Source organism: Anolis carolinensis, chromosome 3 (genome assembly GCF_035594765.1).
Source record: "Anolis carolinensis isolate JA03-04 chromosome 3, rAnoCar3.1.pri, whole genome shotgun sequence".
Classification (NCBI taxonomy): domain Eukaryota; kingdom Metazoa; phylum Chordata; class Lepidosauria; order Squamata; family Dactyloidae; genus Anolis; species Anolis carolinensis.
Genome location: NC_085843.1, coordinates 263,355,203 through 263,375,491, shown reverse-complemented (window position 1 = coordinate 263,375,491; position 20,289 = coordinate 263,355,203). Strand labels below are relative to the sequence as shown.

General features: G+C 40.0%; 1 protein-coding gene across 4 annotated transcripts in view; it reads left to right on the top strand.

Moving 5' to 3' along the window:
• ift80 (intraflagellar transport 80) overlaps positions 1 to 20,289 on the top strand; it is a 97,793-nt gene that overhangs the window by 62,019 nt on the left and 15,485 nt on the right. For all 4 annotated transcript variants that reach the window (XR_010005028.1, XM_062977511.1, XM_062977512.1 and 1 more), the window contains 5 exons: positions 609 to 788; positions 10,980 to 11,098; positions 11,748 to 11,822; positions 13,745 to 13,908; positions 20,049 to 20,113. Coding sequence is in view for 3 of the 4 variants with exons in the window: in XM_062977511.1 (XP_062833581.1) it covers positions 609 to 788; positions 10,980 to 11,098; positions 11,748 to 11,822; positions 13,745 to 13,908; positions 20,049 to 20,113 (603 nt within the window). In the remaining variant the exon portion in view is untranslated. The remainder of the gene's footprint in view (positions 1 to 608; positions 789 to 10,979; positions 11,099 to 11,747; positions 11,823 to 13,744; positions 13,909 to 20,048; positions 20,114 to 20,289) is intronic.

The window sequence follows — 20,289 nt, the reverse complement described above, 5'->3', positions numbered from 1 at the left end:
ATTGAACTTAGAATCAGGTCCTCAGATTAATCACATGTTCACTATGTTGCATTACTGTTCAGAGAAAGTTAAAAATGCCTCTTTCAAGAGTATTTTGTAAAAATTTAAATGAGAGGAATGGTATGTGAAAAATCATTCCACAATATATATGTTTTTAAAATGGTCTAACATATTCTATCAATTACTATTCAATCTGTTATTTCATTATTCCCTCTTTCTTGTGGGATGATGGAATAGTGAATGGAATAGTATTTAAAAATCAACCATACTAAAGACTTCAGTGAAAATTATGGATTCATTTTGGCTATCTAACTTCAGGTTGCAACTGAAATAATGTGAGGGAGATTTCTTTTGTTTTCTTTTATATTAACAGTTTTTGAAGAAAAAGTGCTTCATGCTTTGCTTCAAAACATAATTTAATATATATTAATATATCCTTTTGCTGTATGCTAAGCAAAGTATCCTAGTTCCAAGGGGTGATAATTTAAGCAATTCAGACAAAATTGTGTTCGCACTGGCACACATTAATTACTATATATATAGTATATTGTACATCAATTGTACATCAATTACAAACCTGCCATTTTGTTTTTTTAAATATTTTACAGTGGTCCTATGCACTAGAGAAACCAAACACTGGCAGTATATTTAACATTGCTTGGTCTACTGATGGCACACAGTTAGCTGGTGCTTGTGGAAATGGACATGTGATTTTTGCCCATGTTGTAGAACAGCGGTGGGTGTGGAAAAACTTTGGAATAACATTAACTAAAAGAAGAACCATGGAGGTATGTATTGCATATTTCAAGTTTTGTGAATAGCCAAATATTTCTTGTTTAGAATAACTGTTACAAACTAACTCCTAATGATTTTTGATGTTATCAATGAACAGTGAATGAGTGGTGTCTGTCCTTTTTGCCTGTTAGATTTCCCCATGAAAAATTAATAATCAACTAGATTGAGAAACTTTCACTATTCTTCTTCGTGGTGTCTGGTGAAATAAGCACATGTGGTAGTAATTGCCCCCAGCAATGCTCTCGGAACCTTAAAACAGCTGTTTGAAGTAGTTTGGCTACAGCCCCGCCCATCTTCCCCAGAAGGCATATATGCAGAGGTGAGGATGTAGCTTCAGTTCCTTTTTTTTCCGCCGCCTTAGAGCAGCTCTTTGGGAACCTCTCTGACTGTGATTTCAAGTTTCATTGACCTGGACTGTATTTTGACGATTCTTACACGTACTTTGGCTTCAAATTGGATTTTTCGCTATTCTGGATTTCTGACCCTGGACTGTCTGACTTCGGCATTGGTATGTCTACCCCTGGGTTTTAAAAGTGTGTTTCTTGTGGCTCTAAAATGCCAGATTCTGATGGACACAATCAGTGTCTTTCCTGCCTGGGAGAGGCTCATGTTGCAAAAACTTGCTCTGCTTGTTTGGCTTTAACACCACAAGCAAGGAAGAATAGAGAAATGAGGTAAAAAACCATTATTTATGAGCGGGCTTTGTTTCCCCCTCCTTCCCCAGCTGGCTCCCAAACGCCACAGAAATTTAAAGGGCAGCGGCGTCCACTTACCCCTTCCAAGGAGGCCTCTCCCCTTCCAAAGAGGGCCAAGTCTAACCCTCCAGCTACTCCCATACCTTCAAAGGCTCTGGGAGATGGAGGAGAGGCTCGGAAGAAGAAGAAGAAGAAGCGTTCCGCTTCAGAAACGCGTGGCATGGCCATGCTTCCAGGGCGCTCCACTCCCTGCGTGCAAGCCACGCCCCTGGCACACACCGCGTCATTGACGTTGCCTACGCCTCTGACGCCGATGCAGGCTACGCCTCCTCTGAGGTCTACGCCATGGAGCACAGCGGTCCAAACGCCGGTTGGCTTGAGGCTTCTGCAGCCTTTGGAAGACTTCAGAGGCAGTACAGCTTCAAACACTGTGCCTCCGCTACAGGCCCCGGTCACGGGTGCGGCCCTGCTCCCCTTGGCGAAGACAGCCCACCCACCGGAGGCAGGCGCTCAGGACCAGCCCCCACCTCCCGCTTGTGCGGTAGAGACAACTGGGGTGCGAGGAGATGCAGCTCAGCCTATGGCGAGCCCTTCCTTCTCTCAAGAGGCTATTGGGGCATGTAGCACGTCTGCTTCTGCAGCCCCTGTCTAATCTATGCTCACTCCCAGGGATGGGAGACTTGTTATGTCTCCAGACTTACCGTCTGGGTCTTTAAGGTACCTCAGCCCTATGCCTCAGAGTGCACCACCCTTCCCATCGCCTCCACACAGGCAAAAGTATGCTGCTGCTATAGTGCAGCCCAACACTTCAATACCAGCCAGATCTGATTACATTCATAGATCACCAGGCGGTCGTGCCTATTTTTTTGGGCCTATATTAGTTCAGGACCAGCAGCCACCCCAGCTGCCATTGGTACCTATGCAACAGCAACAATCAACTCAGGCTCCAGTTCAGCCTATTGTTAATCCTGTGCCTTCATTGCCACCTGAAAACCCTCAGTCTCAGTCAGGCTCAGAATCTGATACCTCTCACCATTCTGAAGCAGAAGATGAGGTTGATTTGGCACTGGACCAACCAGTACCATCAGAGACGGCTGGGTTTGTTGCCCTAATGTCAAGGTTTCATAGAGCCCTGAATCTACCTGTTCCAAAAACTGAAAAGACAGTTGATTGTCACTTGTTTCCGACAGATGAGCAACAGCCATCAGCTCAGAGAGCCTCAGCTCTCCCAGCAGTTCCCTATTTACTGCAATTGGCCACCACTCCTGATATTGCTCCGACTCTGGTTGGGGCAATACCACGAAAATGTGATGCTCTATATAAAGTGGACCTCGCAACAGCTCCCTGGGTTTCGAAACCTCCAAAATCCAACTCGGTTGTGGTCAACATGATGCAGAACAAACGTTCAGCTAGAACACACATCACACCAACTGATAAGGAGTGAAGGAAACTAGAAGCTGTCGGTAAAAAGGTCCATCTTGGAGCAGGCATATCCACACGTATGGCCCACTATGGCGCCTACATGGCAGCTTATCAAGACTATCTGTGGAAAAAGATAACCCCACATTTGTAAAGTTTGCCACAGGACAAACAGACCTTGGCTAAGATAGTACAACAGGAAGGAGTGGCGCTAGCTAAAGCCCAAAAAGAGATGGCAAAGCACTCTGCAGAGGCAGCAGGCAGGATGTTCGCAGCAGCTACAGTGATACGTAGACATGCATGGTTGAGAACTTCAACCTTGTCAGAAGAGGGCAAGGTCTTGGCAGAAGACCTTCCAGTCCATGATAAGGGACTGTTCAACCCTGAAACTGACACACAGCTCAAGAGCGCACAGGAGGTGCGTCAAGCTGCAAACAAGTGTGGATTTCCTACCCAATCAACATCTAGATACCGGGGGAAATCTTATACGTCCACATCTTATAATCATAAACCATACAAGGCACCAACAAGACCTTTGCCTCAGGCAACGGCATCCACATCCACCAAACAAACCTCAACACCCCGGTCCAGAGGACAGGGTAAGAACAAATCCCAACCAAGGGGAAAGCGACGTTTTTAGCAAGACTTTGGTTTCTTTCCCTACCCTATCCCTCACAAATTGCACGGGTGAACACTCTCCTAAGTTTCCTGCTCTTTCGGATCACGACATAGGTCATGCTCCGGCAGCAGATACACCTTTCGTCAAGTTTGGAGATCGTTTGGCGCAATTTGCTCCCGCATGGAGAGTGATCACCACTGATAAGTGGGTATTACAGATTATAAGTTCTGGTTACTCTTTTGAGTTTTTCCAGCAGCCGCATACAGGCTGTATAAAAGCTACGCCACCGTCTAAAATATTACAGGAGGAAATTCGCACCTTGTTAGACAAGGGAGCAATCGTTCAACTCCATCCATCAATGTTTTCACAAGCTTTCTTTTCGAGATACTTTTTAGTTCCTAAAAAGGACGGAGGCCAGAGGCCAGTGTTGGACCTCAGAGGATTGAATAACTATATTAACCCTAAAAAATTTTGAATGGTGACACTGTCAACCATTTTGCCTCTGCTGCCAGATGGAGCATGGTTTGCATCCATAGACCTTAAGGATGCGTACTTCCATGTCGCGATTGCACCTCAGCACCACAGGTATCTTGCTTTTATGGTGGCACAAAAGGCTTTTTGCTTCCGGGTGCTCCCCTTTGGGATATCAACTGCTCCGCGGGTTTTTACCAAGGTCATGGCCGTGGTAGCGGCACATCTCCACCTTCAAGGGATAACTGTGTACCCGTATATAGACGACTGGTTGTTGGTGGCACATTCTAGACAGTCACTGTTGCATGATCTTCGTTTTACTTTATCGTTATTAGAAAACCTTGGTTTAGTTGTGAATCAGAAAAAATCTCATCTTATCCCTACACAGAGGCTACGATTTATCGGAGCAGACATAGACTCTACCACTGGCAGAGCATGTCTCACGGATGATCGGTTTCGATCTCTTCACACAGCGCTACTTACCCTCCTGCAAGGTCCATTGCCACGAGCCAGGGATGTCCAGTCAGCCTTGGGACATCTAGCATCCACAACAGTAGTAACACCTTATGCAAGGCTCAGAATGAGACCTCTTCAGATGTGGTTCTTGCGTGTCTTCGACCCGCTGACCCAAAGCCAAAACATCCGTCTCCCTGTTCCGGCTTATGTCAGCCAGTCCCTACACTGGTGGTTGTCCCGGGACAATGTGTGCGTGGGTGTTCCATTTCAGCAGCCACAAGCAACAGTGACTCTGACAACGGATGCATCCCTGTATGGATGGGGTGCACATTCCGGCTCCCTTATGGTCAAAGGCAAATGGACACAGCAGGATGCCCAACATCATATCAATCTCCTCGAGCTCATGGCAGTACAGCAGAGCCTCCATGCATTTCAGGACTTGTGCCACAGTAAGGTAGTCCAACTATGCACCGACAATACCACGGTAGCGTGGTATATCAACAAACAAGGGGGCACAAAATCACGCTCCCTCCTAAAGAGGACCATGGACATATGGCATTGGTGCTTAGCCAACCGCACCCATTTGATAGCTGTGCATGTTCCGGGAGAGGACAACAGTATCGCAGATACATTGAGCAGGGAACAAGACTCGACTCACGAGTGGTCCCTTCATCCTGCCGAAGCGACTTCTCTTTTCCAGAGGTGGGGCAGTCCCCTGATAGATCTGTTTGCAGCACCACACAATGCAAAATGCGATCTGTTCTGTGCCAGACGGCAGGAAGACCAGACACGAGGGTGTCTGGGAGATGCCTTCATGTTCCACTGGTCGGGTCCACTTCTGTACGTGTTTCCACTGATACCCCTTCTCAACAGAGTAGTATCAAAACTGTATCACGACAGAGCCAACTGCATACTCCTCACGCCATGGTGGCCCAGGCAGCCCTGGTTTGCTCTCCTTCGGATGATGTCGCAAGGGCAGTACCTTCCCCTTCCACTTCGCCCGGACTTGCTCACAGCAGACCAGGGACGCCTCCGCCACCCAGACATTGCATGTCTCAGACTCACGGCATGGAGGATTCATCCCGACCATTGTCTCAAGCAGTGAGAGACATATTAGATGCAGCACATAAACCATCAACAAAGCGATCATACGCTTACAAATGGAAAAAGTTTACTGACTTTGTCCGGCGACAAGACATAGAACCGTTGACAGCTCCAACATCAATAGTGTTGGAATTTCTTGCATCACTAGCAACTCAAGGCTTACATTTGTCATCCCTCAAGTGTTACTTAGCAGCAATCTCGGCATATTGGAAAGAAACAGGACGCCAGTCTTGTTTCCAAGACCCTCTTATACAACGGTTTCTGCAAGGGTACAGAAACACGCGACCTCCAGTAACACCTCCTATACCGGCATGGAGCCTTCAATTGGTTCTCTCAGCATTACAGAAACCACCCTTTGAGCCATTGGCCCAGGTGGATCTCTCATATCTCTCATGGAAAGTGGCATTTCTGCTAGCTATTACCACAGCTCGAAGAGCAAGCGAGCTTTGTGCATTGAGAGTAGATCATCCTTATATGAGATTCCACGCTGACAAAGTTATCATGCGCACTGATACCTCATTCCTTCCTAAAGTAGTCTCTGCATTCCATCTGACTGAGGACATTGTGATACCCTCATTTTTTTCAGAACCCTTCCACTCCAATCGAACACTCTCTGCATCTACTGGATGCCAGGAGGGCACTTGCATATTATGTGGAAAAGACTAAAGAGTTCAGAGCTTCGCCCAGACTTTCCCTGAAGTATGCTTCTCAATCAAAAGGTCTACCTGTTTCCTCCCAGAGGTTATCAGGATGGATTGTGGCCACCATTCGGCTAGCATATGAGCTAGCTCATCAGCAGCCTCCATTTGTCATCAGAGGACACTCTACTAGAGCGGTGGCGACTTCCACAGCATACAGCCGTGGTATACTGCTCCACCAAGTGTGTAGAGCAGCCACATGGGCCACGCCACTCACCTTTGTGGCCCATTACAAAGTGGATCTGCTCTCCAGGAAGCAAGCAGCGTTCGGCAGAGCGGTTCTTGGATCAGCACTGTCATGACGCCCACCGACCATGGTGAGTAGCTTGCTAGTCTACCACATGTGCTTATTTCACCAGACACTACGAAGAAGAAGCAATGGTTGCTTACCTGTAACCAGGTTTCTTTGAGTGGTGATCTGTGAAATTAGCACATCCCCACCCATCCTCCCCACTGATCATCATGACTTTTTTCTCTAGCCGCTTTCGGCGGCGGGGAACTGAAGCTACATCCCCACCTCTGCATATATGCCTTCTGGGGAAGATGGGCGGGGCTGTAGCCAAAGTACTTCAAACAGCTGTTTTAAGGTTCCGAGAGCATTGCTGGGGCAATTACTACCACATGTGCTAATTTCACAGATCACCACTCAAAGAAACCTGGTTACAGGTAAGCAACCATTGCTTCCCATGAACTGAGCATAAACACGACTGGTATGTTTATGAACCGCAGTGAATATTCACAAACCACTGTGATTTTTATGTTATTTTTTGCTAGGAAGGCTACTGTAGGGTACATGGTAAGTGGATTGCATGTGAAATTATTGCAGTGGCTGGAAATTCAAAATCAGAAGCTTTGTTTATGCTAGAAATTATTTTACAGCAGCTGGAAACAAAAGCATAACTACAGAAGCACTAACATAATAGTTCATACATAGACGTCCTGGATTTGTTAGCTTAAAAGAACTATCAGAAACATATCTTGTATACAGCTGTGGTTTACCACTGCAGCAGCTGCAGGATTGTTGGTTGTTATTGCAGTGCAGGTTTTTCTGCCAAAAGTGGGGCTCACAAATGTGTCTGTTTTCTTTGATCTCCAAATCATTACATTAGACAGGCAGTAACCACCCACCTCCTGCCACCCCAAAAAACATAACTATGACTTTAGATGAATATTTTGTCCAAATATTTCATTCCTAAGTCATACTTGATTTTAGCTAGACATTATAGTTTTTATGAATTGTTTCTACTACTCAGTGCTGGATTCAGTTGAATTAACTTGGTTATTCTACCATAGGTATTAGACTCTGTAAAATCCTTTCCAGCAACATATTTATTTTTGTTTTTTAAAGAATAGTACATTATTGTAAGTGATCCCATAATATAGTGTCTTCTTGAAATATATTGTATTAAAAGTGGAGCCGAAGTATTTGAAAGTAAATGCATAAATGGTTATTTTTTTACCTGCTAAATGTTCTGTTTCACTGACCAGACACTGACTCATAACATCCCACCCAGAGGACAGGGAGATAATATACAATTTCTGTTGTTACAAGTTTTCCCAATTACATGTTCAGTTTGACTATTCAGGCCAAGCTTTTCAGTCCTTGGTGCCCAGCATTAGGCTCCCAAATCTATAATTAGGCACCTAAATATCTTTTGGGCTGAAGTGAAGTCTTCTTTGATGCTGAATATATAATTGGGAAAACTTGCAACAACAGAAATTCTATATTACCCATCTGTCCACTGGGTGGGATGTTATGAGTCAGTGTCTGGGAATATAGAAGACAAATTGGCAGGTAAAAATCATATTTTTGCATTCATTCCCAGACATTGAATCGTAGTGAACAACTTTGTCTAGTGATCACTGAAGCTTCAATTATATTTTGTTTGTGAAGGCTCTTGAGAAAGATATACAGTGGGATTTACACTAGCATTCTATGTAAATGACATGTGTTTAATTTAAATGATCTTACTGGGGTTTCCTAAAGTCAAGGGGGAAACCCCAGTTGCTATGTTTGCTATGGAAATAAGCATAAATGCTTGGTTATCATGACATTCTCTACCTTATCTAATAGCTTTAGTTCTTTTTCTTTATGTGGTTCTGTAGGTAAAAAGTGAACTGTTAGAGCTAACTCTAGAGCAAAGGCCTCCTTTCGCTCCCACTGCCCTCGCAATTGCGGTATGTGGGGACAAGGGAGAGGGCTTTCTCCATAATAATAATAATAATAATAATAATAATTTTATTTTTGTACCCCGCCACCATCTCCCCAGAGGGAGATATAAAACCAACATACAATAATATCAAATACAAAAACACACAAATAAATTTAAAAGGCATTAAAAATCACAATCATTATAAAACACTTGAGAAACACAGCAATAAAAACATAAAATGAGCCCCTCGGCTCTGAAACTCTCTCCCCAGGGAGATTAGGCAAGTCCCTACCCTGCTTATTTTTCGGAAGAGCCTGAAAACTTGGCTCTTCCAACAGGCCTTTTGCGATTGATTTCCATAGTTTGGGATCGCCCTGTTGCCTATTTTATCTTTATAGCATTTTCCACTCCGCTAACCGGACATATTCTCTCTGTGTACTCCTTCCCTAGCACTGTAACGGGACAACTGTTCCGGGTACCTAACTCTCCCCTAATTATAGCTCGCACTACTCACACTTTTTGGCCCAGTTCGTTTTAGGAGTCAACCCAGGATTTTATCAAAGTATGTTTTTTGTATATGCAATCTTGTTTTTATCGATTTGTTTTTATATTGATGAGTTTTATATTGTCTGTTTCGCCTGTGCGTGGCCCCATGTAAGCCGCCCTGAGTTCCCTCGAGGAGATGGGGCGGGGTATAAAAAGTAAAGTTGTTGTTGTTATTATTATTATTATTACCCCAATAGTCCAGCCCCAATTTACTGCTATAAATGGTGTAGGAACGTTCTGCCCAGGAGTGGTTAATTCTTATTTACATTTCCTTATTCAGAGAAGGGGAAAGTATTTCTCTTCTACAATTTTCACTTTCTAGTGCCAGGTTTTTAAATATAATTTCTAAAAAACCTACTAGGTACCTTGTTAGAAATCATCACAAGGAGCCACCGGTAGTGCAGCAGGTTAAACCGCTGAGCTGCTGAACCTGCTGACCGAAAGGTCAACGGTTCGAATCTAGGGAGCGGGGTGAGTTCCCGCTGTTAGCCCCAGCTTCTGCCAACCTAGCAGTTCTAAAATATACAAATGCGAGTAGATCAATAGGTACTGCTCCAGTAGGGAGGTAACTGCACTCCATGCAGTCATGCTAGCCACAAGACCTTGGAGGCATTTACAGACAATGCCGGCTCTTTGGCTTAGAAATGGAGATAAACACCATCCCCCAGAGTCAGACATGACTAGACTTAATGCCAGAGGAAAACCTTTACCTTTTTTTACTAGGTACCAGGTGTGATAGTTAGGAAATCATTTTATTAAATTATTTATCTTGGGCATGATAAGTTTTCTGCTTTCAGTCTTGAGCTGCTTTGAGTCTCATTTAAGAGAGAAAATAGGATTATTATTACTATTATTATTAAGGGTAAAGTTGCAGAATATATACATAGGCCAAAGCTAAACACTTTGGCCTAAAGCCAGCATAATAGGAAAGGGAAATAGTGTGCTGGCAGAATTCCACTGATTTTGCTTGTTGTGCAAGCATTTGTTCTTATGGTCTCTGGACACACTTGTGAAACTGTTTTTAAATCAGTTGTACAAGTGATTGTGCAACTTTGCACAAGTCAAACTTTTGGGGTTGGTTGCACAATTGGAAACTAGATTCCCTGTGGAACTAGGTTACTGAGAGAACAAAATCATTTGCGCTAATTAATGGCATCCTTAGATACTGGATAGCACTTTCAAAATACAGGCAGTCCCCGACTTACAAACATCTGACTTATAAATGACTCATATTTACAAACAAGGGTGAGGCAACAGGAGTTGAGAAAAATCTACCCCTCGAAAGGGAAAATCACTTCTTGTAAGAGTTATCATGGGGAAAAGGTGTCTCCATTTAAGGCACTTTCTCACCAGTCCTTGTTTCCACAACAAGCCAAATTTTTCAAAATCCAATGATCACAGGGACGGAAGGTGAGGTGAAATCTTCTGAACAGGGGCACAGATAGCAAAACAAAGACCACAAAGATAATAATCCTTCCCTATACTATTCAAAGCTAATATGTATATATTTTTGGCTGGAGTTACACTTTAAAAAATACCTGTTCCGACTTACATACAAATTCAACTTAAGAACAAAGCTACAGAACCTATATTGTTCATAACTTGGGGACAGCCTGTATAGTGAATAAGTCTAAGAATATTAAATGAGTAAATCACAAAAAGGAGATACTAATATGAATTGATGTCATTATTTATTGTTTACAATGTTGTTATTTTTATTCTGTTTTTACACTGTGAATTGCATTTTATGTAATTTTCATTTTAATCTGTGTTGTTGCGCTTTGCCCCACGTGAACCGCCCTGAGTCCCCTTAGGGAGATGGTGGCAGGATATAAAAATAAAGTTGTTGCCTTTTTTATTATTGGGTTAAATGTTGGATTGGTTATAATTTCTTTCCGTATCTTGGAAAAAAATATTCTGGATGGTTTCATTGCAGTTGTTAGAGCTAAAATGAAGCTGTTTTCTGGTTTTAGTTTATAAATTGTATACGTTTTATTTAATGGTAACATTTTGTTTCCATTAGGTTCGTAATGTACTTAATGATGCTGTGGATTTACTGGAATTTCGTGACAGAGTAATTAAGGCCTCTTTGAACTATGGACATTTAGTAGTTTCAACATCTCTTCAGTGTTACATATTCTCGTAAGCAGTTTGAATGAATGAGATATAGTTAACTGATAAATTCCAAAGATATTGGCTTATTACATAATTATTCATGGTTTAATTTGGGAAGTATCCATAGTTTAATAGATATATCCTATAAACATCAGCTAACTGACATAAACGTTTCATATACATACATGTAATTGACTTGACTGTATTTGTTTTCCTTGGTGGGAATTCAAAGTGAAGCCATGTTATTGCTTAAAGGTAATCCTGTCTCCTAATGTAAATGTTCACTATTTTGGTCTGTGTTTCCCTTTAATTATTTTTTGTGTCAAATACTTGATCAATATTTTTAATCTAAAGCACTTTTAAACAAAATTCACCATAAAGTTATCTTCAAAAGATAACCCCAAAGATCTGATAGGTGTGTGGGTACCGGTACATTCATTTGGATCTTTGTAGCTGTAATGAACTTTTATCATGGAAGTTGAAAAATGTAAAATATCTAGTAATCAGATTCCTTTTAAACAAATAGGAAGTGAAATATGGACAAATGCTGTGTATCTTTTGGAAACTTGAAGTTTATACTTCTTCTAGAGTGTTTGAGAAAGTCCCACTGTGTTAACTAAAATGTGTAAATGGATTACATTTGTGTTAATGTATTTTATGTGCATTTTGTTTCTAGAATTAAAAACTGGAATACCCCATTAATTTTTGACCTCAAGGAAGGAACTGTAAGTTTAATTTTGCAAGCAGAAAGGTAATGTATTGTATGTACAACAATTTATTTTATGAAAATTCTATTTGCTCAAATTGTGTAAGACAGTTGGGGTCTCTACTGAAAGAATATATGTGTCCAAAAATAATAATAATCTTACTCATTTCCTTACATCTTAATAAATGTTGTAAGCAAGAGGAGTCCAACCCTCCCCTCCATAACCCAGTTGCACAAAAGGAGATAAAATTGGAACTTCCTGTTTCTCTCGGGTCAATACTTGCTAGGTATGCCCAGAGATCCAAAATAAAATTTATCCTCTTCCTTCAGGCTGCAAGTTGGAAGGATACAAGAATTAACAAATGGGATTGCCTCTATAATTTAAGCTAATTTGTAATCAATTGAGCAATAGACAATCCCGATAATGTGTTGTTAGTATTGTGGCTCTTACGTGTTGGCCATGGCTCATCCAAACAGGAGATTGGACAGTTAATAATTTATAGTCCATTTCCATGAATGTTTGTTTCAGCAGAGCTTATTGCCAACTTGGTGTGCATCTTGGTCTAAAGCTTGATTTTGCTTAACTGTGGTTTTAAAATGATGAGAAACTGGCCTCAGGATTTCCTGCTTCCACCCATCCCGGTTCTTGAATGAATTCCTTCCACAGTGCTTAATTTTTGAAATTAGATCTGGACTGAATGTTTGGGGCAATTTTTTGAAGGATGGGGAGAATAGAGAGAAATGCTTAAAGGTAGTGCTGTGGAAGTTTTTGAGCAGAAGTTCACTTCATTTAGTTTTATACAAGTTGGCGAAGGGGTTTATTTTCTTTGCTATTTTTACATGTTGAAATATAGTTTGTGGCTGCGAGCTTCTTCTTTAACCTCCTGGATATACTTCTTGTTGGGAGCTGAGCTAACAGGACATTGTGGTATCATTTCCATGGGTATTCTAGTCCAGCCTCCAAAAGGTAGCATAGTTGAGAAGCTGTGGAGATAGCTTTTCATTCATTACATGTTATCACAAGTGTATAAAGAGAAGAAATAAGCCCCCTCGTAAACCCCTTCCGTCATATAAATTAAAGTTTCACTGTTCAGTCAAATCCAGCTTTCTTGAAAGCAACACAAAATACCCTCACCTTTTGCACATCTTCAGTTAGCTAACTAGGATTTCTGCTGAACCTTTGTGTTAGATTACATAATTAACTGTCTCTAAAGCTTTTTAATAGAAGTGCTATAGAGTTAAATGCAAAGGAGGCTTTTGTATTTCAGAAGGGAGAGAGAGAGTTTGTGGAGGGAACACCTGTGGCACATGTCCTTTATGTGGTTAAGCAAAAAGAAATGTTTTGTCTACACCGAAACTGTAACTTTCAATCTCTATTGATAATTCAGTGTCAATTTATATTTTATGCCAATAAGAGGAAGAAAATCTTCCAAATATAGCAAATGTAGTTGTATTGAAGAGCCAGTGTGATTATGGTGGTTTGCACACTGAACTGAGACTTTGTAGACCAGAGTTCAAATCCCTGCCCAACTATGGAAATCTAGTGATCTTGAGCAAGTTACACCTAGCTTCAAAGAGCGTCAAAGGCAAACCCCCTCTAAACAAATCTTGCTAAGAAAATTTCATGATAGGTTCAGTTTAGGGTCACTATAAGTTAGAAACTACTTGAACGCACACAGCACACACATACATACAGTTATATGAAAATATAATCATTCATCTGAGCCAAATTATTTGGATAAATAAAATAGAATCAGTATAATATCTGATACTACATGCAAAGATAAAATTGACAGTAGGAAAAAATGTAGCACCTGGGATTGTGAACATTACTGTGAGGAACTATAGAATTTAAAAAATTGGATAAATTAATCTGTTAATGCATCAAATAGTATTCACAAATTAATGCATTTTTGCTATTGTGTTATTAATCTGTAAATTATTCTTCCTGCTCCCCTTGTTTATAGGCATTTTCTTCTTGTAGATGGTGGGGGAATCTATTTATATTCCTATGAAGGACGTTTAATTTCATCTCCTAAGTTTCCAGGAATGAGAACAGATATACTGAATGCTCAAGCCATATCTCTGAGTAATGATACTTTAGCAGTTAGAGATAAATCTGATGAAAAAGGTATGTTGCTTGTACAATAAAAACTATTTTTCCATAAAATATATTTTCTTTTGAATAAATATGTGGAGAAATATTGGACAAGATGAAGGGAGCAAAAAGATTTTAAAATTAAAGGTAATATGCATTCCTTAACCCATTCACACATGACAAAGAAGAAAAGAGAAGGTGGATTTAGCTAAATGTAGCATGTATGGAAAGTATTCCCCCAAAATGTAGATTTTAGGGATGACTAAAGTTATCTCTCTTTGGTCATGTTGCGTCTTCCGGTGAAGAAAGTGGGTTGGAACAGTTCAAAGAGGAAGTAGACAAGCTGACAGAAGTCCTCTAAACCAGACCAGAAGCTTTGACATGAGATTCTCTGGCCAAAATTATGGTTTCTGTGTAGTTTGAAAAACGTGATTTCAGCTTAAAATGAGCAAAATGGATCTCCAGAAGGAGGAGGCAGATTTGATTTCCCTACTACATTTGGATGATGCTTTAGGTCAGAACGTTGCTCTGAAAAAGTGATTATTCCAAACAAATCAGTGTTCAGAAAGAGAAGTACAGTTAACAAAAAAAAAAAAGAAAAAAAAGGGGGGGGGGGAGAAAAAATATAGACATGTGGAGTTGATCAACCTTGCCCCAAAGGTGACCTCTCTCATCAGTGCCTTGTCCTGTCCATAATGCAATGTTTACCAGCTGCCGGATGTCATATTGGGAGAGAAAGCTTGGGCATATTCAATATTTCAATAATCTAATCAGCATTCTTGGCACACCTGATAATGGCACACCATTAGATAATGAAGCCAAATCTTTTTAGAAATGGATGTTGGCTGCAGGTTTTCAATAGAGGTCTTCCTAGCGAAGTCTTCTCTGGCCTTAGCCAGAGCATTCTGATTCTCCCTTAAGTGGTAATAAGTGGATGAGAAAACCCCATTGTACAAGGTACTTTAATTAGTTTGGATATAATTATCTCATTTCTGTTTACTTACAACAGTAATTCTTTCCCCTTGTAAGAGTTCCTTTTGTTCCTTAACAGAAAAAAATCAATAACCACAAAATAAAAATATCAGTCTCACTGTCCGTGTAAGCAGTATTTAAAAGTGTATATAGGATGTGTGAATCAGTTCCGCGGAAACATTTGCTATGGGAATTGTATTGAGTTCTTCAGGAGGGATGGAAAAGGCCACAGGAAAGTCATGCAGTATAGTAGTAGCAGTGCAGACAGTTTCACTCCTGGTAGAATTAATTTGCTGTTTATTTTCACAGAAAATGAACTGTAATCAAAATCCCAGAAATTACAAAATTATTTCAGTAAAGTTTGGTTTTCCCCTAAAATTCTAGTCTAACGAGGATTTCCTTCCCCCAGTATCAAAAAGGCAACGTTTGTAAAATCCCCTTGTAAGAACTTAATTAGCTATCTGCCTACAACAGAGTTCCTGAGTTGTTGGTCTACCCTCATTGTAAATATGAAGGTGAAGTGAGGAATCTTTATTTTTAAAAGATGATTTTCCTTGTATTAATTCAAAATGTATTCACCTAGACAAATTAAATATCGTAGAGATTTTTTCATCTACTGCTGCTTCATGAAATAACCAGCAATTGATACTAAGCAATTTCTAAAACATTAACTTGAATTGTTGGATAACTCAGTCATTAATGTATCATTAGGTATAAATATATTATGGAACAATATTTTTATAATTGCAGTCTGATGCTTAAGTGTCAAATTGTACCTTTTTAACTACTCCATTCTCCTTTGTGCTCTGCAGTGATTAGTGAATGCAAACGATGGCAAAATGAGTCATTTTCCCATCTAGCTACTCTTCTGTTTCTGCTTTTATTTTTTCTTCCCTTGGGATTACTTTGGGGTTTCTAGTGTGCATTCATAATTTTATTTTTCTAAAATCCCTGAGATAGTGAGTAAAAGTTTTGGTTTTGGTAACAGCACAAGCAGTGACTATGACAAGAGAAACCTTACATCAAAAAGAGTGCACAGCCGGTGTCTCAAATCACAAGTTATTTTCCTGTGTTTACACAGCTGGCTCAAACCAGCACTGGACGTAACCCTTCTTTTTCCTTTTCATATGCAACCAACAACATCAGAACAGCACCTGTTCTCATAACATCGTTTTTCCTGCCAATATAACCAGTGACCGCAAACCAATATCCTGTATCCTCCTAAAAGAAACTCATGACACTATGCTGAAATGCAAATTTAAGCGTCTTTTAAAGTTAAACGTGCATGCCACATGGGATATAGATGACATATTATCAGCTGGATTTGGCACAAGATGCCAAACTCTTTAAAAAGTGTTCAGAAGTACGTTCTACTTCATATACATTTGTTGAATAATTTGGCATTTTGTTATGATTGTACATGTTCCTGAATTTCTGTCCCCACACCCTCATCTCTTAGATGCAGAAATATTGAATCCTTTGCATGGGTTACAAGGAGTTAACACATGTATAAAATGTAACATTGGAAAAAAAATAGTGCAGTGCTAGTACAACAGTACTTTATTCTCCTCCCTTCCCAGCTGCAGTCCTCTCTGCCATACAAAAACTGCTGGGATTCCCAATTTTAAGAACAGACTGTTAGAGTACAAGGGGGCCACAATGGGGAGAGCAGCCTGACCCTTCCCAATTCCACAGACAGAAGCAGTTCCATCAGTGAATGTTCCCTGTCATAGGTAGGCCAAAACTTGTGGTGCTAATCCTCACAGGAAGTGTACATCACTACTGTGCACTATAGCACACTACTGTTACAATCACTCCTCCTTTTTCTTCTTCAACAATTTGTAAGCTGCTTTGAAAATGTGAATGATTTGAAAAGCAACCTGTAGAGCACAGGGGTAGAATTTGTGGCTCTCCGGGTGTGTTGTTTTTCAGCTCCCAGAATTTCTGACCATTGGACAAGCTGGCAACGGCTTCTGGGAGTTGGAGTCCCAAACAAACGGAGGACTACAAGTTTGGCACCTCTGCTAGTGGATTCTCCCCTCCAATAGCCAATATCAATAGATTAAAAAAATGTATTTTAATATTGTTAGTACTTTAAAAACACCTGAGAGTGAATCTCATGGAAATTAATAACTTTTCCTTCTCAGTAGAAACATACATAGGATTGCACTTACATTTCAATATTTTAGATTGTATATCTGTTGAAATCAATTGGACATCATTTAGTGATGAGAAATCTAAATACCACTGATTAACTTTCAATATGCATTAAGCCAGTGGGGACTACAGTTCCCAGGTGCAATAAGAGACTGATCCTGTATTTATTTATGTTTTTATTTATTTATTTCATACATTTATGTTCTGTACTTCTCACCCCACCTCACCCCCCTGGGAGGGGGTGGCTCAGGGCAGCTTCACAACTGGCAACCATTAGATGTCACACACCATTCTAATAACAGTTACAATTAAAACAAATAGTTAAAATATCCATTTTAAAACATCCATTTAAAATTACATCAAGATCTCTTCCACACTTGCATTAAAGGGATAGCCTTCGCCTTTTATTTCAGCTGGTAACCCTAATGAGAAAGGAACCAAAATACCTTAATGGCATCTGATTTGGTTTGATTTTGAAAGCAGAGCAGGTTCAGCCCTGGATAGTATTTGAATGGGAAGCCTTTAATGCATACTGGGTGCTGTAGAGGGTCCTTCAAAGGAAGGAACTGGAAAAAACAGTTTTGAGTATTCCTTGCCTAAGAAAATCCTACAAAATTCATAGGGTCACTGTAAGTCAACATGTCACTTAAAAGCACACACATACTGTTAATGCAAACTTATTTTCAGTGTTGTGCAGTATTAGGTTTCAACATGGGAAACCTTAGTGCAGATCCCTGCTCTGCCATTGAACTTTCTCAGAGTAGATGGATTTTTTAAAACTAAAAAAACAGTTGCTGAACTATAGAGGGTATACCTCGGTTTATAAAGTTGACATTTTCCTAGACACTACCTCTTTAATAGCAAAAATAATAGTACCAGAGATCAAAATAGCATGGAAAAATAGAGATAACTATTTACAACAAACAAAATAACAATTCAGTTTTTTGAGGAAACTTTTTATTCAAAATTAACAGTGTGCATATTTGAAATGAAACAATCAAGTCCTTCTGTAGACCATGTAAAGATGCCTTCCAAAATGCAAACATTTCTCCTGTACCCGTTAAATTTTATTACATAGCATCTCATTGTAGAAATCTAAATAAGGACTAAAGAATTTGCAACTGAACTAAGATTTTAAAGGGACATACATAAGGAATGGAAATAAAAGCCAATATGATTCTCAGCTGCAGCAACAGAGAGTATTGTCTTTGAATTGAGGAAAGCAATAGTCCCACTCTATTCTGCTTTGGTCAGACCTCACATAGAATAGTGTTTTCAGTTCTTGGAACATTTTTACAAGAAGGATATTGACAAACTAGAACATGTCCAGAGAAGCACAACAGAAATAGTACAATGTATGGAAACCACACCTTATAAGAGGCAACTTAAGGAGCTAGGTATGTTTAGCCTGGAGAAGAGAAAGTTAAGAATTGACATGATAGCCATGTTCAAATGTTTGAAAGGATGTTATATTGTAAATGGAGCAAGCTTGTTTTCTGCTACTGTTGGACAGGACATGGAGCAATGGATTCAAATTACAGGAAAATAGATTTCAGCTAAACTTTAAGAACAGCTGTTTAACAGCGGAATGCGCTGCCTCAAAATATGATAGATCCTAACAAATAGTTGGATGGTCATTTCTTGGGAGTGCTTTGAGTATGTATTGTAGCTTGGCAGCGAGTGAGATTGGATGGCCCTTGCGGTCTCTTCCAACTCTATGATTCTATTAAAAAGGTATTTTCTTGTCTGATCCAATTCATTGCTATAGATAGGGAGCTGATTAATCATTATTTATTTAGTAGCAACATTTATATCCTACCCTTCTCACCCCGAAGGGGACTCAGGGCATCTTACAAGTTATATTTACATACCATATATTATTTTATTAGCATAGCACAATATAAGCATTATATATTACTATATTGTACTATAACACTATATTGCAATATTATTAGTAATATTACATGTAATATAAATATACAATTATAATAGTGTATTATTATATTTATTGTATTACATTATAATATTATCAATATTTTATGTATATACAATATATTATATTATTAGTATAGCATAATATGAGTATTATATATTATTATATTGGCACAGGAGACATGGTGGAATGATGTCTTCCTGGCCCCCTTCTTCACTCTGGCCCAGCTTTAAAAAGTTTGGCAGGTAGCCTATTGCCAGTTCAAGGATTTTTAATTCCACCCAGTGAGAGGAGTGGCAAGAAACAGACATCTTGCTGTATGTGCCCAAAAATCTTTGTATAAACAAGCTTAATTCTTAGGGGCTTTGATAAATGAGATCTGCCACTATAGCAAATAAACAGAAAAATCCGCTCAAGTTCTTTTGTAGTCCACTTTATTGGCTGGGCAAATTTCTGGTCCTATGTTACTACATAGGAAGTTGCTGACCAGAAGGTCAGTGGACCAAATCCGTGGGACAGCGTGGGCTCCCATTGATAGCCCCAGCTTCTGCCAACCTAGCAGTTTGAAAACATGCAAATGTGAGGAGATAAATAGGAACTTCTTCGGTGGGAAGGTAACAATGCTCCATCAGTCATGCCAGCCACATGACCCAGGAGGTGTCAGTTTAGAGATTGAGATGAGCACCGCACACCAGAGTCAGACTCAATTCAACAATGTCAAGGGGAAACCTTTACTTTTATGTAGCCTGTAAATTTTTGGAATTTGGATATCACAGGGAAGGGTTAACACTCCTGTGGTGTTTGTTTTGCTGTTTGTGCCCCAATTTAGAAGATTTCACCACACTGTGTGATTATTGGTTTTTGAAAAATTTGATTTGTTGTGGAATCAAGGATTGGTGATAAAGCTTCAGACACCTTTTCCCCATGATAACTCTTTCAGGAGTTAATTTCCCCTCCTGGTGGTAGATTTCTCTCACTTCCTGTTGGCTCACCTCATTTGTTAAGTATAAGTGATTTGTAAGTCAGATGTTTGTAACTCAGGGACTGCCTATAATATACATTTATCACTAATTTTTGTCTTTTGTCTTTTCCTCTCTCCCTCTCTCCAAAGTAATCTACCTCTTTGATCCCTTATCTGGCAAACCACTAGGAGATGGAAAACCACTTAGCCATAAGGTAATACACATAATTTGACTTATTTATGTAGTTTTCATGATGTGTTTCCTTTTTCCAGTTTTAGGGATCCCAACATGTTGATAGAAATTAAGGATCTCATGACATGGAGGTCTAGAAGCCTAGAGACAGTTTGGGAAACCGTGGGGCAGCACCCAGCTTTGTCGCCTTACCGTGGT